At 43.0% G+C, this 26,196-nt stretch overlaps 1 protein-coding gene across 2 annotated transcripts in view; it reads left to right on the plus strand.

The window, feature by feature from the left end:
- Positions 1-26,196, plus strand: part of LOC311146855 (TBC1 domain family member 22B-like) — a 187,766-nt gene that overhangs the window by 142,537 nt on the left and 19,033 nt on the right. For both annotated transcript variants that reach the window (XM_084183462.1, XM_084183461.1), the window contains exon 12: positions 1,644-1,739. In XM_084183462.1, coding sequence (XP_084039588.1) covers positions 1,644-1,739 — 96 coding nt within the window. The remainder of the gene's footprint in view (positions 1-1,643; positions 1,740-26,196) is intronic.

A 26,196-nucleotide genomic window follows, 5' to 3' on the forward strand; every position in this document is an offset into this window, starting at 1 on the left:
TGTGCCCTGGCATCACTGCCATGTACTGTATAATTTCACCCACTAGTCTAGTTTACCATTAATACTGGCTGCTTAGTGAAAATGACAGAGTATGAAGTTAGAGAGGTTTGGATTCTGAAAAAAGACTCAAACCTTTGTCTCGTATGTTTTAGAAGCTTTATGAGGGAATTGTATGGAGTAGCAACTGTTTAGCGAGTAGGAACTTGGATAGTAACTAGAGTGAAGCTACCATATATCATGCTTCATAATATGTACATAGCATAGATGTGTTGGAAGTTCTATGTACCCTACACAGGTATATCCATATTAACAGTCTGCACTCTGCAGTGTGTCAAACCTGTATATGTTTTAAACTCAATGTGAAGGGAATGTTTCCACAGCCGAAGCTCCATGTTAGTTACCCTTGAAGAGCACTATCCCTGTCCTGTCTGTCCTGCCTGTTTATTGGAATGAAGAAGGAACACAGCCATTGATTTTCATTACGTTCTCTCCGTGTCTGGCATAAACGACGATCCGTCAACCCCTCGCTGTGAATACGAAATCACCCTCGCCCTGTGCTTTGCTTCACTGTGCTGCGCCACCAAAATGTGATTTTCGAACAACCCCCTCGTCTCCAGTGCGAACAGCTTTGGTGCTGACTATTTCCCAGGAAAGTGGGAATAATTCCCTTCCTCAGAGGATCTTGACAATGCGCTGCATCTGTAAGAGACGTCCCTGGCCCAGTCTGACCCAATGTGGTTATTGGGTTATTGCTTAGTGTGAGCTGCTCTCTCGCTCCCAGACACACACGTGTATGCACACACATACACACACACACACACACACACACACACACACACACACACACACACACACACACACACACACACACACACACACACAGTATGCACACTCTCTCTCTCTGCTCCATCTCATCTCTTTGCTCTCTCTCTCTGAGACTGTTTGAATGTGGATTTTGGCTGAGATAATATGCAAATATACATATGCAGATGAGTTGACTGGATGTTGAGAGTTTGTGAAGACCAGTATTACTGTAAGCACTTGAACATCTTGTCCCATTTCCACTCCTTTAGTCCTTCAGTCTGTTTTAAGAGCTTTAATTCGCCTGGATAGCCCTTTAGACGAGGGCTATCCAGGGCTATAGACGAGGGCCATCTCACACTCTCTCTCTCTCTCTCACTTTAATTTCTCTCCTTTATTCAGCACTGTAAAAGCGGGCCTGGAAATGTAATGAGCGTCTGAAAGAAGGGAGGAGAAACAGGAAAGGGCAAATTTAACAAGGATTTGTCTTTCAGCTCCTAGTCGAGTGTAAATTCTCTGATTGTGACTTTTTTTCCGTTTTCTCTCGCTCTGCCAGGCGTCCAAATTCCCACTCTGAGAGTAGATTTAAGTCTTCCTATCAAACATAATGTCAAGGTAGAGTAGGCCTAAGTGGAGAGATGGATATGGAGGGCACTGGGAGGATGCTACAGTATTATCTTCACTGTCGCTCTACTGCTGCTTTCTAATGCTGTCTGTTCAATACTGAGTTCATTGTCAAAATAACTCAGGATATGTTAGAATATTTGTTTAGTTGTGTAATTCTCTCTCTCTCTCTCTCTCTCTCTCTCTCTCTCTCTCTCTCTCTCTCTCTCTCTCTGCAGGCTGAACCAGAGGGATTCTCTCACTTCCATCTCTACGTGTGTGCTGCTTTCCTGGTACGATGGAGGAAAGAGATTCTGGACGAGAGAGATTTCCAGGTAAGAGAGAGAAGTGATGGAAATGTATGTTGTCATACCACCTTTTACTGAGGTCCTGGGTGAGAAAAATACCCCCTTTTAATAGTGATGATTCCATTGCTTTTTATTTGAAAGAGTGAGGTCTCTGACTATTCCCATGTTCCTCTATTTAAGAAAGGGTGTCATTTGGGCTTTGGTCATTTGGCCACAAAGGGTGCTGTTTAAAAGTAGTGCACTTGTTTATACAGGGAATAGGGTGGCATTAGAGACTGTGCCACTAAGTATGAATGTGAGTCCCAGTAGGGCTGAGCATAGTGTGCCAGCCAGTGTCCTCTTCTCTCCAGCACATCCCAGCCCAGCACCACCCTCATCATTAACTACAGGGATCAGGGGTCACATTGGCTGCATTAGTAGGATGACAGCAGCAGCTGCTGCAAGGTGACATTGGCATGAAGCAGGAATCAGACTTTGGGCCCTGGCCCCTAGTTCCTCTCTTCTTTTCTCTCCGTTTCTCTTATTGACGTTGTATCTTCTCTCCTCTCTTGAAAAAGACCTCTCAACCACAATCGAGAAAAGAGTTTTGGGTCAATGGATGCTTCTTCAGCTTTAATAAGACACGTTTCCAAGTTCTCCTTTCCTCTCCCTCCTAGTCCCTCCCTCTCTTCCTTCCTCCTCTGTGCAGATTGAATTGAAACTGGTGTGTGGTTGACTATGCAGAGGTTCAGTGGTGCATGTCGCGAGGGGCTCAGTGTGTATGTGTGTGTGTGTGTGTGTGTGTGCGCGCACACGTGTGAGCATGCGCCTGTGTGTTTGTGTGTGTGTATGTAAGTCGCAGTTAATTTATAGTGTTGACGGTGCCCACTGATTTAGTATTATCCCTGCTGCACCGCTGCACCACACACACACAGCTTGGCATGCAGACTGCCACCGACGCGCCAGAGGCACTAACACTCGCATCCATCTATCCTCCTTTCCTCCTCCCCTAGGAGAGAGAGGGGAATAGAGGTGGCTCTCTTTTTCTCTGTCTTGATTTCATCACTCTCTCTACCTCTCTCTCCTTTAGACCTCCAGTGTTCCTCTCCTCTCTCGCTCGTCTTTCTTGATCCTTTTTCTCATTTTCTTTTGTACTCCCTCTCTCTCTCTCTCTCTCTCTCTCCCTCCCTCCCTCCATCTCTCTCTCTTTAGCTGAACATACAGTGCATTCGGAAAGTATTCAGACCCCTTGACTTTTTCCACATTTTGTTACGTTACAGCCTTATTCTAAAATGGATTTAAATGTTTTTTTTGCTCATCAATCTACACACGATACCCCATAATGACAAAGCAAAAACAGGTTTTTAGTAATTTTTGCTAATTTATTAAAAATAAAAACTGAAATATTACCTTTACATAAGTATTCAGACCCTTTATTCTGAATACGTATGTAAATAAGATATTTCTGTTTTTAAGTTGTAATACATGTGCAAAAAAAAAGTATAAAAACCTGTTTTCGCTCTGTCATTATGGGGTATTGTGTGTAGATTGCTAAGGATTTCTTTTCATTTAATCCATTTTAGAATAAGGCTGTAAGGTAAGAAAATGTGGAAAAAGTCAAGGGGTTTGAATACTTTCCAAGGCACTGTATGTTCCACAGTCATCACTGATTTACACCCCTACCTTACACCCACTGTGAAACCTCATGAAAACATCTTTACCTTTTTGACCATAGTGCTGAGGGCCATGGGCACTTTTCTCCTTACTTAGTGGGATGGAGGTTTGGCATTTCACTCTGGGGATAAGTGTGATTATACCCTGCAGAGGGAGAGGCATAAAAGAGAGGTATAGGCAGAGAAAAGAGAGAAGTGTGATTATGGGAACTGAAATGAGTGTTCAATCTAAAGGTGTGGATTGGCTATACAATGAGTCACCACGGCGACCGTGTCACAGGATGCGACTTCGGTTAATGTCGCTGTGTGTGTGTGTGTGTGTGTGTGTGTGTGTGATTCTGTGTGTGTGTGATTCTGTGTGTGCGCGAGTCTGTTTCTGTGTGTGCGGCTGACATTCTCCCTGTCAGTGTTCTGTGCGTCCTGCTCTGACAGTTCTTTGACCATCTGCAGCCCTAGCTAGCCTGTCCCCTCCTCTGTACTGACCACTGATGTCCTGACGGCCAGGCCTATTCTTGGCAGAATGGCTGGTAATAAGTTTGACCCAATTAGGCAGCCAGGCAGCGGAGGACCAGAACTTGACAGTCGACCAGAGCTCCCCTCCCAGTCTCAGGTCCATTATGTAGCAGCCAGGCAGGGGAGGACTAGAGCTGGACAGGAGTCACAAGACAGCCAGATCCAGACCCAGACCTTGCCTCCTTCCATCATCCCATCCCCCAGGCCAAGGCCTGCTGTTCAGGCCAACCTGCCTCAAGCAAACACACCCCAGTAATAGGGCTCTGGTCCCCAGAAAATAAACCTACCTCTGGGATTCTTCCCTTCAAACTCACATCCAAGACTGGGTCTTTGGCTTACAGCTAGCTAACCCACATTAGTAGTTGGCTTTGCCCCTATTAAGTGGCTTTGGCTTTGACCTTAGCCTCCATCAAACCAACCTCAGACTAGTTGATAGCCCCAGTAAATCCACCCCACAGTGGGGCTGGTCCCCACCAGCAGACCACCCACCCTGACCCCAGCCCAGCACCAGGCCTTGGCACCATCTCCACAGGTTGGCCAGGCCTCAGAGCCTGCTCCATTACTCCCACACCCAGTCAGTCTCTCTCAGCAGTGACCTTTCCTCTGGGTCTTGTGATTACCATGCAGTGACAGTACAGAGCACACTGACACTTTTCTGCTCTCCTCTCACACTGTACTGTACTCTTCTGGTAGCTCCAGGCTACTCTTGCTCGCACTCTCTGACTGCGTCTCAAATGGTTCTCTTTCCCCTATGGACCTCGTCAAAAGTAGTGCACTATAAAGGGAATAGGGGGGATAATGACAGCTTCTATTGTGGTTCACAGACCTTGTCCTGGTCAGCCTCTCTAATCTCTGAGTATATTTGTATAAATCAAATCAAATTTTATTTGCCACATGCGCCGAATACAACAGGTGTAGACATTACCGTGAAATGCTTACTTACAGCCCTTAACCAATAAAAAAAGTAAAATAAAACAACAACAACAAAAAAGTGTTGAGAAAACAATAAAATAACAGTAGGGAGGCTATATACAGGGTGGTACCGGTGCAGAGTCAATGTGCGGGGGCACCGGCTAGTTGAGGTAGTTGAGGTAATATGTACATGTGGGAAGAGTTAAAATGACTATGCATAAATAATTAAGAGTAGCAGCAGCGTAAAAAGATGGGGTGGGGGTGGGGGGGCAGTGCAAATAGTCCGGGTAGCCAAGATTAGCTGTTCAGGAGTCTTATGGCTTGGGGGTAGAAGCTGTTGAGAAGCCTTTGGACATAGACTTGGTGCTCTGGTACCGCTTGCCGTGCGGTAGCAGAGAGAACAGTCTATGACTAGGGTGGCTGAGTCTGACAATTTTGAGGGCCTTCCTCTGACACCGCCTGGTATAGAGGTCCTGGATGGCAGGAAACTTGGCCCCAGCGATGTACTGGGGTGTACGCACTACTCTCTGTAGTGCCTTGCGGTCAGAGGCCGAGCAGTTGCCATACCAGGCGGTGATGCAACCAGTCAGGATGCTCTCGATGGTGCAGCTGTAGAGATTTTTGAGGTTCTGAGGACACATGCCAAATCTTTTCAGTCTCCTGAGTGGGAATAGGCTTTGTCGTGCCCTCTTCACGACTGTCTTGGTGTGTTTGGACCATGATAGTTCATTGGTGATGTGGACACAAAGGAACTTGAAGCTCTCAAGCTGTTCCACTACAGCCCCGTCGATGAGAATGGGGGTGTGCTCAGTCCTCTCTTTTTTCCTGTAGTCTACAATCATCTCCTTTGTCTTGGTCACGTTGAGGGAGAGGTTGTTATCCTGGCACCACACGGCCAGGTCTCGGACCTCCTCCCTATAGGCTATCTCATCGTTGTCGTTGATCAGGCCTACCACTGTTGTGTCGTCGGCAAACTTAATGATGGTGCTGGAGTCGTGCCTGTCCATGCAGTCATGGGTGAACAGGGAGTACAGGAGGGGACTGAGCAGATGTTATTAGCGTCAGAGCCGGTGTAGTACGATTCAATCTTAGTCCTGTATTGACTCTTTGCCTGTTTGATGGTTCATCAGAGGGCATAGCGGGATTTCTTATAAGCGTCCGCATTAGAGTCCCGCTCCTTGAAAGCGGCAGATCTCCCCTTTAGCTCAGTGCGGATGTTGCCTATAATCCATGGCTTCTGGTTGGGGTATGTACGTACGGTCACTGTGGGGACGACGTCATCGATGCACCTATTGATGAAGCCAGTGACTGATGTGGTGTACTCCTCAATGCTATCTGAAGAATCCCGGAACATGTTACAGTCTGTGCTAGCAAAACAGTCCTGTAGCTTAGCATCTGCGTCATCTGACCACTTTTTTTATAGCTCCCAAGAGCACTGCTTCTGACACAGAGTGCATCAGGTTTATGTGGGTGTGCGCACATGCATGTGCAGACACAATTAAAGAGTTTTCTTGTCGTGTGTGTGTTGACAGAGAGTTGAAGAGTTCACCACGTTTGTGTGTGTGTGTGTGTGCACATGCATGTGTGTGTGTTTATGAGTGTGTGTCTGTGTGACTCCTCTCTCCACTGTGCCTGCCGTCTGCTCTCCTCTTTCTCTCCTCTCCCCCCCTAGCCCCCCTGCAGTGAGCCGCCACAGACAGCCAAATGTCAGAGCCCGCTGGCATGTACTGAGGCCAATATGCAGCAAATGAGCCCTCATTATCTATTTGTTGATCACATAATAGGATGCCTTTTCTCAGGCTAATGAAATGGACACGAAGCCTGCAGTCCAAAATGGTACCCTATTCCCTTTACTGCTTTTGAACAGGGCTCTGGTCAAAAGTTGTGCACTATATAGGGAATAGGGTGCCATTTGGGATTCATCCAGAGATTCCTTTTCCTCCCCGTCTCTGATTAGCTATTACATTTCCCCTGGCCTCTGGTTTCACAGAAAATGTGATAATGTAACTTGTCTACAAATCAGGGCAGAATCTAGACCCACCATCTTGTAATGCATCCTGGACATTACCTTAAAGCTAGAATCCTTCATTGGTGAAACTGCCACGTCCGTTTGAGATATTACAACAACAAAGAAGTTCCTGCAATCAATGAACAATGTTTTCACCTCTGACGTCATCGCACACGCGAAAGAACAGCAGAATATGTACTGCAATATTTTCTACCATGCTGCCGGATGCTCTTCTCCTCCGTTGAATCAACAAAACAAAAAATGATTTAAAAAAAAGGCACTGGGGTGAAAATATCTTTATTGCAGGATATTACCTGTGCTTATACGGCTTATATACAGGCATTACTTAAACAGCAGTTCCTATGCTCATACAGGTTCCTTAGAGCATCATTAGCCAGTCTAAAGTCAGCAGTCTACAAGCAATCTAGCGGTAGCTGCTTTCTTAGCTGGCCATTACCTGTCAGATTCTGTTGTTTTTGTCCTGCCATACACCAGGGGCTGGCTCACCTGACATCTCCCACACACCTTTCCTCCCAGCTTAGCCCTGTACAGAACAGTCTGAGGCCTCACACACTGCCTGTCACCCTCTCTATCTCTGTGTGTCTGTCTCTCTGTCCAGGCTTACTCTCTGGTGAAAGACACCTGTGATCTTTGTGACCAATCGCCCTGAGTCTGAAACCTGTGTAACACGTTTAACTATGGATAGATGGATGGGGTCAGGGAGAAAGAAAATAGAAACAGGTGGAATCAATCTTCCACTGTGTGGTTGTAACAGTTTGATTTAAATCGAGTTTAGTCTCCAATGGTGAGGGCTTTGAGTTGAGACGCTGTCGTGCAGGGGTTGTTACATGGTTCTCCCAGGGTTCTGTAATCTGTATCTGTTCACAGTTCTACACCACAGACCTGGAGCGCTTACCCTGACACACACTTACAGTCACGAGCAATGGCACATACACACACACACACACACACACACACACATGCATGAGATGGCCCCTGCAGCTCCCGCAGCCAATCAAACGTGTGAAGCAGAAAACTTGAAGTTATGTGCTCTCATTATCGACATCATACATGAGTGCAGGCTTTAATTAAAAAGAGAGGATGTATGGCCGTGTGATAACCTGCATGTTAACTCACACTTACAATATCACATTATATAATACACGCCTCTCTCACACGGTATCATTAATTCCAATATTAGACTGCAGTTGCCATAAACGTTTTGGGTGTTTCACCTCACCTCATATGCCATGTCTTCAAATATGCAGATAGGATTTAAAGTAACTGTACAGTGCTATGAAAAAGTTTTTGCCCCCTTTCTAATTTTCTCTACTTTTGCATATTTGTGATACTGAATGTTATCATATCTTCAACCAAAACCTAATATTAGATAAAGGGAACATAAGTGAACAAATAACACAACAATTACATATTATTTCATTTATTTCCTAAACAAAGTTATGCAACACCCAATTCCCCTGTGTGAAAAAGTAATTGCCCCCTTACACTCAATAACTGGTTGTGCCACCTTTAGCTGCAATGACTCCAACCAAATACTTGCTGTAGTTGTTGATCAGTCTCTCAAGTTGCTGTGGAGAAATTTTGGCCCACTCCTCCATGCAGAACTGCTTTAACTCAGTGACGTGTGGGTTTTCAAGCATGAACTGCTCGTTTCAAGTCCTGCCACAACTTCTCAATTGGGATTAGGTCTGGACTTTTGACTAGGCCATTCCAAAACTTCCAATTTGTTGCTTTTTAGAAATTTTCATGTAGACTTGATTGTGTGTTTTGGATCATTGTCTTGCTGCATGACCCAGCTGCGCTTCAGCTTCAGCTCACAGACGGATGGTCTGACATTCTCCTGTAGAATTATCTGATACAGAGCAGAATTCATGGTTCCTTCTATTAAGGCACGTCGTCCAGGTCCTGAGGCAGCAAAGCATCCCCAAACCATCACACCACCACCACTATGCTTGACCTTTGGTATGATGTTCTTACTGTGGAATCCCAAAAGTTATATTTTTGAATCATCTGTCCATAGAACGTTCTTCCAAGAGTCTTGATGATCATCCAGGTGCTTTTTGGCAAACTTGAGTCAACTTTTTGGATGAGATCGGTCCCATTATGCCTGGCAAAAACCAAACTCTGCATTCCACAGTAAGAACATCATACCAAAGGTCAAGCGTGGTGGTGGTGTGATGGTTTGGGGATGCTTTGCTGCCTCAGGACCTGGACGACTCGCCTTAATAGAAGGAACCATGAATTCTGCTCTGTATCAGATAATTCTACAGGAGAATGCCAGACCATCCGTCTGTGAGCTGCGCCCATAGCTTTTGGACTTTATAGCACTCCCAGAAGGCATGAGTCATTGAGTCACTGTTAGTTTTAGACATGACTCTGCCGTTGTGCTGTTAAATTTGTGATTTTTCTGTATATTAGTTTATACTGGATTAAGCTGTCATTTCGTTAGTTTTGTTCCATCTTGTGCCAATATCAGTTCTTTTTAGGTATTGGTTCCAATAGTTTATTTTATTTTTTTCAGAAGAGATTCAGTTGGATAGGCTTTCTGCAATGTTTTGTATATCTTACCTATCATATGAGTATCCTTTTCTTACTCAAATAGAATTCCCTCAACATTGCTCTGACGTCCAAAAGATTTCAGATCAAGATTTCATGATATAAAACTTTTAAGTTGGATTTATTTGAAAATGTCTACTTTGGTCAGTCCAAAATTGCTTGTTTAATTCTGTCATGGAAATAAATGTATTTCCTATTACCAAGTAATTTATGGTTTCTATACCTTTAGTTTTCCATGTGGACCAATTTAAATCGGCGAATTCTGAAAAGCTATCCAAGGATTGTTCCATAGCGGTGTATTTTTAGGGATTGATATTGGTTCTTGTAGAATCTGTTTCATTTTCTTCCATATTGTTATAGTGTTCTTAACTATGAAGTTGTTAATGTTCTTAGCTCCATCCTTTGTAAAAAGACATGTGAAAAGATTCTGGGGATGATCATGTGCATCTTCAATATGTGCCCATTGTCCCTCTTTAGTGCATTTGTGACCGACCGCCTTGATTCAGTCTTATGTATCATAATTTGAAGTTATGTTTTTTACATTAGATAAAAGCAGAGACACAGAGCTACAAAATGGTGTATCATACACTGCATTTAATGGAACAATGGGAAAGTAATTCTGCTTTGAAAGTTGATAAACTTGTAATCTCACTTTTGAGAAAATGTTCTTTGAATGTTTTGTTACCTTGTGAAGAGCTCTTCTTTGTCTACACCGATTCAGCATCGTTCACACCCTCTTAAGATTTAGCCCCACCCATCTCGTTTCGCTCTCGGAGCGTTCAGAGCGCACACTTGACGCTCTGGCCGATGAGTAGGGTTGATACAAGCGTTCCGACCTCACAACGGCAGTCAAGCACCCAAGCTAACATTGGCTAGCTTGCTATTTACTTTCAGACACAAAATTGGGATTATGGTTCATTGTTTACCTCTGGATAACATGAAAACAGCCTAACCAGCTCTGCTGGCAACAATGTAATTACGTTTTTTTGCTGACACCGGCCATATTCAACGGGTATTGTGTGTTCATAAATTCATCAGTTATTCTGCGCTCTGGCATACTCAGACTGAATTTACGAACGCACCCGAAATGGTTACTTGTATAGTGGAGTCTTTTGTTAAGACATGTCGCTAGCTGGCTAGGTAAACAATGAACCTAGCTAGGTAAACAACATGTAAGATCATACACGTGACGCTAGCTAGCGAGCCAGCCAGCTAACGTTAGCTAGTTAAACAATGAACCATAGTGCCAACTCATGACGTTACTACCCTGCATGAATCGGCTGGTAGCTAACCAATCAGGTTCAATGTTAGCTAGCTAACATTAGGCTCTAACTAGCAAAGCAAATGGCTCTGTGATACGAATAATAACATAATACACGTAACGTTAGCTAGCTAGAAAGCCAGCCAGCTAACGTTAGCTAGATAAACAATGAACCATAGTGCCAACTAATGACGTTACTACCCTGCATAAATCTGCTGGTAGCTAATCAACCAGGTCCAATTTTAGCTAGCTAACATTAGGTTCTAACTAGCCAAGCAAATGTCTCTGAGATATGACAAATAACATCATACACGTAACGGTAGCTAGTGAGCCAGCCAGCTAACATTAGCTAGCTAGCTAACAGTACACTTTAACTTGAAATGAAAAAACTTTCTGTCAAAATTAGAAACGTGTAATATCTGACAATGTAGCTAGCTAGACTATCTTACCTGTATACTGTTGAAGTCGGAAGTTTACATACACCTTAGCCAAATACATTTCAACTCAGTTTTTCACAATTCCTGACATTTAATCCTAGTAAAAATTCCCTGTCTTAAGTCAGTTAGGATCACCACTTTATTTTATGAATGTGACTTGTCAGAATAATAGTAGAAAGAATGATATATTTCAGCTTTTATTTTTTTCATCACATTCCCAGTGGGTCAGAAGTTTACATACACTCAATTAGTATTTGGTAGCATTGCCTTTACATTTTTTAACTTGGGTCAAACGTTTCGGGTAGCCTTCCACAAGCCTTCCACAATAAGTTGGGTGAATTTTGGCCCATTCCTCCTGACAGAGCTGGTGTAACTGAGTCAGGTTTGTAGGCCTCCTTGCTCGCACACACTTTTTCAGTTCTGCCCACAAATGTTCTATAGGATTGAGGTCAGGGCTTTGTGATGGCCACTCCAATACCTTGACTTTGTTGTCCTTAAGCCATTTTACCACAACTTTGGAAGTATGCTTGGGTCCATTTGGAAGACCCATTTGCGACCAAGCTTTAACTTCCTGACTGATGTCTTGAGATGTTGCTTCAATATATCCACATAATTTTCCTTCCTCATGATGCCATCTATTTTGTGAAGTGCACCAGTCCCTCCTGCAGCAAAGCACCCCCACAGCATGATGCTGCCACCCCCATGCTTCACGGTTGGGATGGTGTTCTTCGGCTTGCAAGGCACCCCATTTTTCCGCCAAACATAACGATGGTCATTATGGCCAAACAGTTATATTTTTGTTTCATCAGACCAGAGGAAATTTCTCCAAAAAGTACGATCTTTGTCCCCATGTGCAGTTGCAAACCGTAGTCTGTCTTTTTTATGGCGGTTTTGGAGCAGTGGCTTCTTCCTTGCTGAGCGGCCTTTCAGGTTATGTCGATATAGGACTCATTTTACTGTGGATATAGATGCTTTTGTACCTGTTTCCTCCAGCATCTTCACAAGGTCCTTTGCTGCTGTTCTGGGATTGATTTGCACTTTTCGCACCAAAGTATGTTCATCTCTAGGAGACAACGCGTCTCCTTCCTGAGCGGTATGACGGCTGCGTGGTCCCATGGTGTTTATACTTGCGTACTATTGTTTGTACAGATGAATGTGGTACCTTCAGGCGTTTGGAAATTGCTCCCAAGGATGAACCAGACTTGTGGAGGTCTACAATCTTTTTTCTGAGGTCTTGGCTGATTTCTTTTTGACTTTCCCATGATGTCAAGCAAAGAGGCACTGAGTTTGAAGGTAGGCCTTGAAATACATCCACAGGTACACATCCAATTGACTCAAATGATGTCAATTAGCCTATCAGAAGCTTCTAAAGCCATGACATCATTTTCTGGAATTTTCCAAGCTGTTTAAAGGCACAGTCAACTTAGTGTATGTAAACTTCTGACCCACTGGAATTGTGATACAGTGAATTATAAGTGAAATAATCTGTCTGTAAACAATTGTTGGAAAAACTACTTGTGTCATGCACAAAGTAGATGTCCTAACCGACTTGCCAAAACTATAGTTTGTTAACAAGAAATTTGTGGAGTGGTTGAAAAACGAGCTTTAATGGCTCCATCCTAAGTGAATGTAAACTTCCGACTTCAACTGTATATAGCCTTCCTACTGTTATTTTATTTTACTGCTGCTCTTTAATAATGTTTTATTTTTTACTTACCTATTTTTTACTTAACACTTTTTATTTTCTTAAAAACTGCATTGTTGGTTAAGGGCTTGTAAGTAAGCATTTCACTGTATTGTCTACACCTGTTGTATTCAGCGCATGTGGAAAATAAAAATAGATTTGATTTGAAATTGGTCTCTACTGATCCACCTCATGTGGTTGGGAATCGCTGCGACTGTAACTGGCATCCCTGTCTGCCTCAATGACTTACTTGGCACCAACACCAACTCGCGCTCTCTCTCTCACACACACACACCAACTCCTCTCTCGCTCTCTCGCTCTCTCTGCCTGTCTGTCTGTCTGTCTGTGTCTGTCTGTGTCTGTCTGTCTGTCTGTCTGTCTGTCTGTCTGTCTGTCTGTCTGTCTGTCTGTCTGTCTGTCTGTCTGTCTGTCTGTCTGTCTGTCTGTCTGTCTGTCTGTCTCTCTCACACAAACTCACTCTATGTGTTGTTCTGGAAGAATTGCATAGTGCCTGAGGTGCAGTTTTCAGAAGTCTGAAGCACTCACTGCCATTCTACAGTACCACCATACCCCTAGATACTCAAAAAACATTGACTATGACTTTGGCTCTAACTGGCTCATTGTAGCTCAAAGTAGCGCTATGCTAGAACTCATCTGTCCAACCCTCTGGCCTGTAGCTGTATCAAGGGGTAAAGCGCACAATAATGTTTTGCTAAGAATTACGAGCATTCACAAAGATGATGTCAAGGCTATCATATCAAATTATACTCAATGGTGCCTTTAAGTTTGGACCAGTCAGCTAGTGACAAAAGGTCAAGGGGACAGAAGTGGAGAGCTTGTGTTTCTTTCCTAGAATTCATCAAATTTAATTGAGGACCAAATGTTTCATGTAGCATGAATAGCAGTGGCTTCGATACAGCCGCCATGCCATTTCACTGTGATTTCATTACTATCTGGTATTGAATAAATGCTGGGAACGTCATTTGGAAAGTTAATTCCGGCCTGACTGGGATGTACACACAAAGCTATTAGTTTGGTGTAAATCGAAGACGACAATGTCACTGTGTGTTTCTCCACGAGAGACGTGGGCGCATACACACACACACAAACACAGACACACATACAGACACTCCTAGCAAAGAGAGAGAAAGGAGTTACACAGCCGGCTTTAGCGCAAGTCAGACGAAAGTGGAACTCTTTAAATGTCAACTGCTTTTCTACTGATTAAATGTCCATGTTGAATGCATTTGCTTTGACTCTGGGCTATTATAAGAGGGCGGAAAAGTGTGTACTAAGTGTATAACCCTATACTATAGAAATATCAGTGCTACTTCAATGTCTGTAAGCCTATACTTTTGAGTGTATACAGTGCCATCAGAAAGTATTCACACCCCTTGACTTTTTCCACATTTTGTTGTGTTACAGCCTGAATTTAAAAATGATTAAATTGAGATTTTGTGTCACTGGCCTACACAAAATACCCCATAATGTCAAAGTGGAATTATGTTTTTAGATTTTTTTTTAAAACAAATTAATACAAAATTAAAAGCTCCAAGTCAATAAGTATTCAACCCCTTTGTTATGGCTTTGGCAAGCCTAAATAAGTTTAGGATTTATGATTTATGTCCGGATTACAAAGCGTTATGTTTGGTGCAAATCCAGCCCAACACATCACATCTCTGCTCCCAAAAGAAATTATGGAAATCATGCTCCTTGTTTTGTGAATTTTTTACACATACAAAAGCCTACATTCAATCAAAGGCAAAACATTACGTTAAAAAAAAAGAACTCACCACCCCCACATTTCCAGATTACATCTCGTATTAAGTCCGACAAGTTATGATAAATGTACTATATTACGTATTGGATCACTAAAAAATATTTTTTTTACAATACGATGTAGTTTACCAATAAAATGGTCTGATGGTGATGTGGATATACTCTGAATACATATCCCAAATGAATCTCACTCCAATACATTTTAATACAAAGTTAGCAAAAATAGATAAGATCTTGCTACCATGGAAAGGTAAATACCTGTCAATTTGTGGAAAAATCCCCCTGATTAACTCTTTAGTATTATCCCAGTTTACCTATTTGCTTATGGTCTTGCCTACGCCTAGCGAACAGTTTTTTTAATTACATGAGAAAAAAAAAAATCTATTTTATTTGGAACGGCAAGCCAGACAAAATTTAACGGGCCTATTTATATAATTAATATTAATTCGGAAGAAAGAAATTATTAAATATTAAATCATTAGACCTATCACTAAAAGCTTCAGTCATAAAAAAGTTATACTTAAATCCGAACTGATTCTTTAGCAAATTAGTAAGGTTGTCTCTCTCAATGTTCAAGAAGGACCTTTTTCCCTTTATTCAGATTACAACCTCTCACTTTCAGTTATTTGAAAAGGAAATCACTATTTCATTATTTCTAAAACAAGCCATAGAAAGTTGGTTGCAATTTCAATTTAATCCTTTAGAAACGACAGAAAAAATAATGCAACAAATATTGTGGTTAAACTCAAATATACTAATTTATATAAAAACATTATTTTTTTGAAAAAATGTTTTAAAAATATATAATCTTCGTAAATGATATCATAGGTAGGACTGGTGGAGTTATGTCACACATGCAGCTAACAAAAACATATGGAAATGTCTGCTCTACCCAAAATTACAACCAAATAATTGCAGCATTACCGCAAAAATGGAAGAGGAAAGTGGAAGGGGGAAAAAAGTAAGGAACTTGTCTGTCTGCCCTGCATTAAAGAACATCATTGGTTAAAGAAAATTGTGATAAATAAAAAATAATACCAGTTTCATTTAAGGACCAAAGGATTGACAGCCGTCCCATATAGATTGCAAAATAGTTGGGAAGAGATCTTTGACGTACCGATTCCATTACATAGTGTTAATTAACTGATATGCATAACGACGCCGGATTCAAAACTTAGAATTTTTCTTGCTACCAATATAAAGTAATTTATATGGGGGACACAATCTTCCCAGCTCTGCAGATTTTGCTGCGAAGCGACAGAATCATTAGATAATTTGTTTTTGTACTGTCCATTTGTAGCTTGTTTTTGGACACAGGTCCAGGAATGGCTAAAGGATTGCAATATTTACCTGGAGCTAACCGTGCACTACTGTGTGAGCTGAAAAGTAATAGTCAATCAATCAATAATATAATAATACTTTTAGCCAAAATGTTTATTTTCAATTTGCAATCTGTAGAAACAATGAGAATAGAAGGGTTCAGAACTTTTCTAAAACTTCACAGTACAGTTGAAAAATATATGGCAAATAGAAATCCAATATGGATGTTGTTAAGAGATAGACTTGTGGTGTTGAATGGAGTTGAAGGATGGGACTAATAACAACTAACAACAACTAATAACAACAAGATAACTAATGTAAAGCATACTGTGTCCATAATAAGTATATAGGTTATAGGTTGAGAGCTTTTGTGAAAGTTAGAAAGATATGGCATATAGAAGCAACCCGGATGGACGTCATGAAAATGATCAGAGAGGTTGAGGGTAGAGGAAGTTCAGGAGTAAAAACAAACAAAATATAATTATTGTAAAATTGACTGTGTCCATAAAATGTATATAGTATGTATAAGCTGGAAGTAGAGGCCTAAGCATTGTTGTTCACTAGTTTAATCCAATTAGGGAAGGGGTGGTGGGGTTGGAAAGTAATAAAGGGAAATATATATTAAAAAAAAAAAAAAGGATATGTATGTACAGTGAAAGGAAAAAAGTATTTGATCCCCTGCTGATTTTGTACGTTTGCCCACTGACAAAGAAATGATCAGTCTATAATTTTAATGGTAGGTTTATTTGAACAGTGAGAGACAGAATAACAACAAAAAAATCAAGAAAAACGCATGTCAAAAATGTTATAAATTGATTTGCATTTTAATGAGGGAAATAAGTATTTGACCCCCTCTCAATCAGAAAGATTTCTGGCTCCCAGGTGTCTTTTTATACAGGTAACAAGCTGAGATTAGGAGCACACTCTTAAAGGGAGTGCTCCTAATCTCAGTTTTTACCTGTATAAAAGACACCTGTCCACAAAAGCAATCAATCAATCAGATTCCAAACTCTCCACCATGGCCAAGACCAAAGAGCTCTCCAAGGATGTCAGGGACAAGATTGTAGACCTACACAAGGCTGGAATTGGCTACAAGACCATCGCGAAGCAGCTTGGTGAGAAGGTGACAACAGTTGGTGCGATTATTCGCAAATGGAAGAAACATAAAAGAAATGTCAATTTCCCTCGGCCTGGGGCTCCATGCAACATCTCACCTCGTGGAGTTGCAATGATCATGAGAATGGTGAGGAATCAGCCCAGAACTACACAGGAGGATCTTGTCAATGATCTCAAGGCAGCTGGGACCATAGTCACCAAGAAAACAATTGGTAACACACTACGTCGTGAAGGACTGAAATCCTGCAGCGCCCGCAAGGTCCCCCTGCTCAAGAAAGGACATATACATGCCCATCTGAAGTTTGCCAATGAACATCTGAATGATTCAGAGGAGAACTGGGTGAAAGTGTTGTGGTCAGATGAGACCAAAATCGAGCTCTTTGGCATCAACTCAACTCGCCGTGTTTGGAGGAGGAGGAATGCTGCCTATGACCCCAAGAACACCATCCCCACCATCAAACATAGAGGTGGAAACATTATGCTTTGGGGGTGTTTTTCTGCTAAGGGGACAGGACAACTTCACTGCATCAAAGGGACGATGGACGGGGCCATGTACCGTCAACTCTTGGGTGAGAACCTCCTTCCCTCAGCCAGGGCATTGAAAATGGGTCGTGGATGGGTATTCCAGCATGACAATGACCCAAAACACACGGCCAAGGCAACAAAGGAGTGGCTCAAGAAGAAGCACATTAAGGTCCTGGAGTGGCCTAGCCAGTCTCCAGACCTTAATCCCATAGAAAGTCTGTGGAGGGAGCTGAAGGTTCGAGTTGCCAAACGTCAGGCTCGAAACCTTAATGACTTGGAGAAGATCTGCAAAGAGGAGTGGGACAAAATCCCTCCAGAGATGTGTGCAAACCTGGTGGCCAACTACAAGAAACGTCTGACCTCTGTGATTGCCAACAAGGGTTTTGCCACCAAGTACTAAGTCATGTTTTGCAGAGGGGTCAAATAGTTATTTCCCTCATTAAAATGCAAATCAATTCATAACATTTTTGACATGCGTTTTTCTGGATTTTTTGTTGTTGTTATTCTGTCTCTCACTGTTCAAATAAACATACCATTAAAATTATAGACTGATCATGTCTTTGTCAGTGGGCAAACGTACAAAATCAGCAGGGGATCAAATACTTTTTTACTACACTGTATGTGTATGTACAGTTGAAGTCGGAAGTTTACATACACTTAGGTTGGAGTCATTAAAACTTGTTTTTCAACCACTCCACAAATTTCTTGTTAGCAAACTATAGTTTTGGCAAGTCGTTTAGGACATCTACTTTGTGCATGGCACAAGTAATTTTTCCAACATTTGTTTACAGACAGATTATTTCACTTATAATTCACTGTATCACAATTCCAGTGGGTCAGAAGTTTACATACACTAAGTTGACTGTGCCTTTAAACAGCTTGGAAAATTCCAGAAAATGATGTCATGGCTTTAGAAGCTTCTGATAGGCTGAAGGTACCACGTTAATCTTTACAAACAATACTACGGAAGTAGAAACACCATGGGACCACGCAGCCGTCATACCGCTCAGGAAGGAGACGCATTCTGTCTCCTAGAGATGAACGTACTTAGGTGCAAAAATCAATCCCTTGGGTCACACGTTTCAGGTAGCATTCCACAAGCTTCCCACAATAAGTTGGGTGAATTCTGGCCCATTCCTCCTGACAGAGCTGGGGTAACTGTGTTAGGTTTGTAGGCCTCCTTGCTCGCACACGCTTTTTCAGTTCTGCCCACAAATATTCTATAGGATTGAGGTCAGGGCTTTGTGATGGCCACTCCAATATCTTGACTTTGTTGTCCTTAAGCCATTTTGCCACAACTTTGGAAGTATGCTTGGGGTCATTGTCCATTTGGAAGACCCATTTGCGACCAAGCTTTAACTTCCTGACTGATGTCTTGAGATGTTGCTTAAATATATCCACATAACTTGCCTTCCTCATGATGCCATCTATTTTGTGAAGTGCACCAGTCCCTCCTGCAGCAAAGCATCCCCCACAGCATGATGCTGCCACCCCCTGTGCTTCACGGTTGGGATGGTGTTCTTCGGCTTGCAAGCGCCCACCCTTTTCCTCCAAACATAATGATGGTCATTATGGCCAAACAGTTCTATTTTTGTTTAATCAGACCAGAGGACATTTCTCCAAAAAGTACGATCTTTGTCCCCATGTGCAGTTGCAAACCGTAGTCTGGCTTTTTTATGGCGGTTTTGGAGCAGTGGCTTCTTCCTTGCTGAGCGGCCTTTCAGGTTATGTCGATATAGGACTTGTTTTACTGTGGATATAGATACTTTTGTACCTGTTTCCTCCAGCATCTTCACAAGGTCCTTTGCTGCTGTTCTGGGATTGATTTGCCCTTTTTGCACCAAAGTATGTTCATCTCTAGGAGACAGAACGCGTCTCCTTCCTGAGCGGTGTGACGGCTGCGTGGTCCCACTTGCGTTTATACTTGCGTACAGATGAACGTGGTACCTTCAGGCGTTTGGAAATTGCTCCCAAGGATGAACCAGACTTATGAAGGTGTAAAAAAAAAAATCTGAGGTCTTGGCTGATTTATTTTGATTTTCCCATAAAGTCAAGCAAAGAGGCACTGAGTTTGAAGGTAGGCCTTGAAATACATCCACAGGTACACCTCCAATTGACTCAAATGATGTCAATTAGCCTATCAGAAGCTTCTAAAGCCATGACATCATTTTCTGGAATTTTCCAAGCTGTTTAAAGGCACAATCAACTTAGTGTATGTATACTTCTGACCCACTGGAATTGTGATACAGTTAATTATAAGTGAAATAATCTGTCTGTAAACAATTGTTGGAAAAATTACTTGTGCCATGCACAAAGTAGATGTCCTAAACGACTTGCCAAAACTATAGTTTGTTAACAAGAAATGTGTGGAGTGGTTGAAAAACGAGTTTTAATGACTCCAACCTAAGTGTATTTAAACTTCCGACTTCAACTGTATATACAGTGAGGGAAAAAAGTATTTGATCCCCTGCTGATTTTGTACGTTTGCCCACTGACAAAGAAATTATCAGTCTATAATTTTAATGGTAGGTTTATTTGAACAGTGAGAGATAGAATAACAACAAAAAAATCCAGAAAAATGGAAGAAACATAAAAGAACTGTCAATCTCCCTCGGCCTGGGGCTCCATGCAAGATCTCACCTCGTGGAGTTCCAATGATCATGAGAACGGTGAGGTATCAGCCCAGAACTACATGGGAGGATCTTGTCAATGATCTCAAGGCAGCTGGGACCATAGTCACCAAGAAAACAATTGGTAACACACTACGCCTTGAAGGACTGAAATCCTGCAGCGCCCGCAAGGTCCCCCTGCTCAAGATAGCACATATACATGCCCGTCTGAAGTTTGCCAATGAACATCTGAATGATTCAGAGGAGAACTGGGTGAAAGTGTTGTGGTCAGATGAGACCAAAATTGAGCTCTTTGGCATCAACTCAACTCGCCGTGTTTGGAGGAGGAGGAATGCTGCCTATGACCCCAAGAACACCATCCCTACCGTCAAACATGGAGGTGGAAACATTATGCTTTGGGGGTGTTTTCCTGCTAAGGGGATAGGACAACTTCACCGCATCAAAGGGACGATGGACGGGGCCATGTACCATCAAATCTTGGGTGAGAATCTCCTTCCCTCAGCCAGGGCATTGAAAATGGGTCGTGGATGGGTATTCCAGCATGACAATGACCCAAAATACATGGCCAAGGCAACAAAGGAGTGGCTCAAGAAGAAGCACATTAAGGTCCTGGAGTGGCCTAGCCAGTCTCCAGACCTTAATCCCATAGAAAATCTGTGGAGGGAGCTGAAGGTTCGAGTTGCCAAACGTCAGCCTCGAAACCTTAATGACTTGGAGAAGATCTGCAAAGAGGAGTGGGACAAAATCCCTCCAGAGATGTGTGCAAACCTGGTGGCCAACTACAAGAAACGTCTGACCTCTGTGATTGCCAACAAGGGTTTTGCCACCAAGTACTAAGTCGTGTTTTGCAGAGGGGTCAAATACTTATTTCCCTCATTAAAATGCAAATCAATTTATAACATTTATGACATGCGTTTTTCTGGGTTTTTTGTTGTTATTCTGTCTCTCACTGTTCAAATAAACCTACCATTAAAATTATAGACTGATCATTTATTTGTCACTGGGCAAACGTACAAAATCAGCAGGGGATCAAATACTTTTTTCCCTCACTGTATATTTGTGAGAGAAAAAAATCATATGGGGGATTGGAAGTGATGCAGACAATTACATTGATGGAGGTTACAATCTATCTGCAACCCCCTAAAAAAATTATAATAATCTGGCAAGTGCCAATTCACAAAAAAAGGTGCATCAATTCCATTTATTTTGGGAGTAGAGATTGATGTGTGGAGTGTGTCGAATGCTTGTCATTTAGCTACTGGCTGTTGTGAGTTATGGCCATGAGTCTATTAAGACTCACACTTACACTGAGAGATGAGGAGGTGTAAACTTCTGCCTGATTAATACAATGCCCCTGCCGTTCATCAGAAAAACTTGTAATTTTGCCCAAACTTGGGCTGTGAGTGGAGACTCAGTTAAACTGCCTGTAGCTTGATGAATCACCGCGCGAGAGTGATTTGGTGTATTTGTAGCACACACACACACACACACACACACACACACACACGCACACGCACACACATACTTACACTCACATACTTACACTCACACAGAGAGAGGGAGGGAGGTAGACAGATAGAGATGTAGAGAAAAGGAGCGAGAGAGACTGGAGGAGAGAGGGAGAGAGAGCTGGAGGCAGGGCCTCCCATTAAAATTGGCTTTAATTCACTGTTAATGGAGTCTCTCTCATCGGCCATATGAATCCACTCAACACAGAGGCATTTACTGAAAGGAGTAAGGGAGGGGGAAAAAAGAAAAGAAAAAACAGAAGACAGTGCTGTGGATGTAATTAAACATCCCACCAGTGTATATTCTCTCTCCCCCTGCATCGCTCTCTCTCTCTCCCCCTGCATCGCTCTCTCTCTCTCCCCCTGCATCGCTCTCTCTCTCTCTCTCCCCCTGCATCGCTCGCTCGCTCTCTCTCTCTCCCCCTGCATCGCGCTCTCTCTCTCTCTCTCACCCTGCATCTCTCTCTCTCCCTCTTTCTCTCTCTCCCTCTTTCTCTCTCTCCCTGCCTGTCTCTCTCTCCTGCTAACTTGTGTGGCCACAATACCCAGGACCTCCTGATAAACAGAGCTGTTGGTGAAGTCGTGCGTAATCAATCACCCGTCTGTGGTGGTTAGTTAAGTGTGTGTGTCCGTGCGTTGGTGCGTGTGTGTGTGCAAGTGCAGTATACAGTATAAGGGTTGAGACTTTGTTGCATTATGATAGTGACTGCCCCAGCATTCTCCATCAGTTATCAATAAACACCACACCGGGGTGCCGCACGGCTCTGATGCTGACGAGGGGCTCAGTCTATTGTTTTTATATCATCCTTACTCTGTTACAAATCTCCTAAAAGCAGTTATCTCTCCCCACAACAGCGGCCTGTGGTACAGTGCTCTGCCTTGCTGCCAGACTGTCATTCGAGACTTGTCTTTGGCCCTGTAGTTTGTCAGTGTGTTTGTTTGTGTGTCTGGCTCGGCCCAGACCCACCGCAGTGAGCCAAAAGCACAGCTAAATAATTAAGCTGCGTCTTTCTGGCTCCCGCTTCGCTATGTGCCGCCTGCGATACGGACAGGACTCAATAACCATAGCCGCCGCCTAATTTCAGAGAGGCTAAATAAATGAATGTCATTATTGTCTTAGATAATAGCCAAACAGAAAGCAGCGGAGATAGCTCCTCAGCCAAATCTATCTTAGGAGGTGATTAGGGGAAGAGAGACAGGGACTCAAGGACAACTTGGAGAGATGGGGTTGTGAACTTACCTCTACTGGGTCTGTGATGTTTACTCTGGGTCTGTGACTTGGCTTTGGGTCTGTGACTGTGTCTCTGCTTGTGCCTTAATCTCGGTTAAACCAGAGCTAAAATCTTGCGTAATGTGTTACTCCATTAATATACCCAGGAGCTCTGTCACACACACATGCGCATACACACAGACACACACATACAGTGGGGAGAACAAGTATTTGATACACTGCCTATTTTGCAGGTTTTCCTACTTACAAAGCATGTAGAGGTCTGTAATTTTTATCATAGGTACACTTCAACTGTGAGAGACGGAATCTAAAACAAAAATCCAGAAAACCACATTGTATGATTTTTAAGTAATTAATTTGCATTTTATTGCATGACATAAGTATTTGATCACCTACCAACCAGTAAGAATTCCGGCTCTCACAGACCTGTTAGTTTTTCTTTAAGAAGCCCTCCTGTTCTCCACTCATTACCTGTATTAACTGCACCTGTTTGAACTCGTTACCTGTATAAAAGACACCTGTCCACACACTCAATCAAACAGACTCCAACCTCTCCACAATGGCCAAGACCAGAGAGCTGTGTAAGGACATCAGGGATAAAATTGTAGACCTGCACAAGGCTGGGATGGGCTACAGGACAATAGGCAAGCAGCTTGGTGAGAAGGCAACAACTGTTGGCACAATGATTAGAAAATGGAAGAAGTTCAAGATGACGGTCAATCACCCTCGGTCTGGGGCTCCATGCAAGATCTCACCTCGTGGGGCATCAATGATCATGAGGAAGGTGAGGGATCAGCCCAGAACTAGACAGCAGGACCTGGTCAATGACCTGAAGAGAGCTGGGACCACAGTCTCAAAGAAAACCATTAGTAACACACTACGCCGTCATGGATTAAAATCCTACAGCGCACGCAAGGTCCCCCTGCTCAAGCCAGCGCATGTCCAGGCCCGTCTGAAGTTTGCCAATGACCATCTGGATGATCCAGAGGAGGAATGGGAGAAGGTCATGTGGTCTGATGAGACAAAATTATAGCTTTTTGGTCTAAACTCCACTCGACGTGTTTGGAGGAAGAAGAAGGATGAGTACAACCCCAAGAACACCATCCCAACCGTGAAGCATGGAGGTGGAAACATCATTCTTTGGGGATGCTTTTCTGCAAAGGGGACAGGACGACTGCACTGTATTGAGGGGAGGATGGATGGGGCCATGTATCGCGAGATCTTGGCCAACAACCTCCTTCCCTCAGTAAGAGCATTGAAGATGGGTCGTGGCTGGGTCTTCCAGCATGACAACGACCCGAAACACACAGCCAGGGCAACTAAGGAGTGGCTCCGTAAGAAGCATCTCAAGGTCCTGAAGTGGCCTAGCCAGTCTCCAGACCTGAACCCAATAGAAAATCTTTGGAGGGAGCTGAAAGTCCGTATTGCCCAGTGACAGCCCCGAAACCTGAAGGATCTGGAGAAGGTCTGTATGGAGGAGTGGGCCAAAATCCCTGCTGCAGTGTGTGCAAACCTGGTCAAGACCTACAGGAAACGTATGATCTCTGTAATTGCAAACAAAGGTTTCTGTACCAAATATTAAGTTCTGCTTTTCGGATGTATCAAATACTTATGTCATGCAATAAAATGCAAATGAATTACTTAAAAATCATACAATGTGATTTTCTGGATTTTTGTTTTAGATTCCGTCTCTCACAGTTGAAGTGTACCTATGATAAAAATTACAGACCTCTACATGCTTTGTAAGTAGGAAAACCTGCAAAATCGGCAGTGTATCAAATACTTGTTCTCCCCACTGTACGTTAAGCACACACACGCTAAGCGCACACACACACACACACAGTCCACCCTCTATTAATTTATCCGCTTTGATCTCTCGTTAACTCTGTGAGGAGAAAAGACAGTGGAGTCCTCTTGAGAAGTACCAGGCTTTTCATTTGACTTAATACATTCTGAGCACCATCCAGGAATGTCCTATTCAGTGTGAGGAGAGTATTTTGTCGTGGTACAATTGAGTCAATGGGTGTTTGGTTTACCTTTGTACATGTGCTTGAATCCATGGATCTGTACAGTGAGAGAAAAAAGTATTTGATCCCCTGCTGATTTTGTACGTTTGCCCACTGACAAAGAAATGATCAGTCTATAATTTTAATGGTAGGTTTATTTGAACAGTGAGAGACAAAATAACAACAAAAAAATTATGTTATAAATTTGCATTTTAATGAGGGAAATAAGTATTTGACCCCTCTGCAAAACATGACTTAGTACTTGGTGGCAAAACCCTTGTTGGTAATCACAGAGGTCAGACGTTTCTTGTAGTTGGCCACCAGGTTTGCACACATCTCAGGAGGGATTTTGTCCCACTCCTCTTTGCAGATCTTCTCCAAGTCATTAAGATTTCGAGGCTGAAGTTTGGCAACTCGAACCTTCAGCTCCCTCCACAGATTTTCTATGGGATTAAGGTCTGGAGACTGGCTAGGCCACTCCAGGACCTTAATGTGCTTCTTCTTGAGCCACTCCTTTGTTGCCTTGGGCGTGTGTTTTGGGTCATTGTCATGCTGGAATACCCATCCACGACCCATTTTCAATGCCCTGGCTGAGGGAAGGAGGTTCTCACCCAAGATTTGACGGTACATGGCCCCGTCCATCGTCCCTTTGATGCGTTTCCCTTAGCAGGAAAACACCCCCAAAGCATAATGTTTCCACCTCCATGTTTGACGGTGGGGATGGTGTTCTTGGGGTCATAGGCAGCATTCCTCCTCCTCCAAACACGGTGAGTTGAGTTGATGCCAAAGAGCTCTATTTTGGTCTCATCTGACCACAACACTTTCACCCAGTTCTCCTCTGAATCATTCAGATGTTCATTGGCAAACTTCAGATGACCCTGTATATGTGCTTTCTTAAGCAGGGGGACCTTGCGGGCGCTGCAGGATTTCAGTACTTCACGGCGTTACCAATTGTTACCAATTGTTTTCTTGGTGACTATGGTAGTTCTGGGCTGATTCCTCACCGTTGTCATGATCATTGCAACTTTTGTGTTTCTTCCATTTGCGAATAATCGCACCAACTGTTGTCACCTTCTCACCAAGCTGCTTGGCGATGGTCTTGTAGCCCATTCCAGCCTTGTGTAGGTCTACAATCTTGTCCCTGACATCCTTGGAGAGTTCTTTGGTCTTGGCCATGGTGGAGAGTGTGGAATCTGATTGATTGATTGCTTCTGTGAACAGGTGTCTTTTATACAGGTAACAAATTGAGATTAGGAGCACTCCCTTTAAGAGTGTGCTCCTAATCTCAGCTCGTTACCTGTATAAAAGACACCTGGGAGCCAGAA

The sequence above is a fragment of the Coregonus lavaretus genome, assembly GCF_964263955.1.
Source record: "Coregonus lavaretus genome assembly, chromosome: 19".
NCBI classification, from domain to species: Eukaryota; Metazoa; Chordata; class Actinopteri; order Salmoniformes; family Salmonidae; genus Coregonus; species Coregonus lavaretus.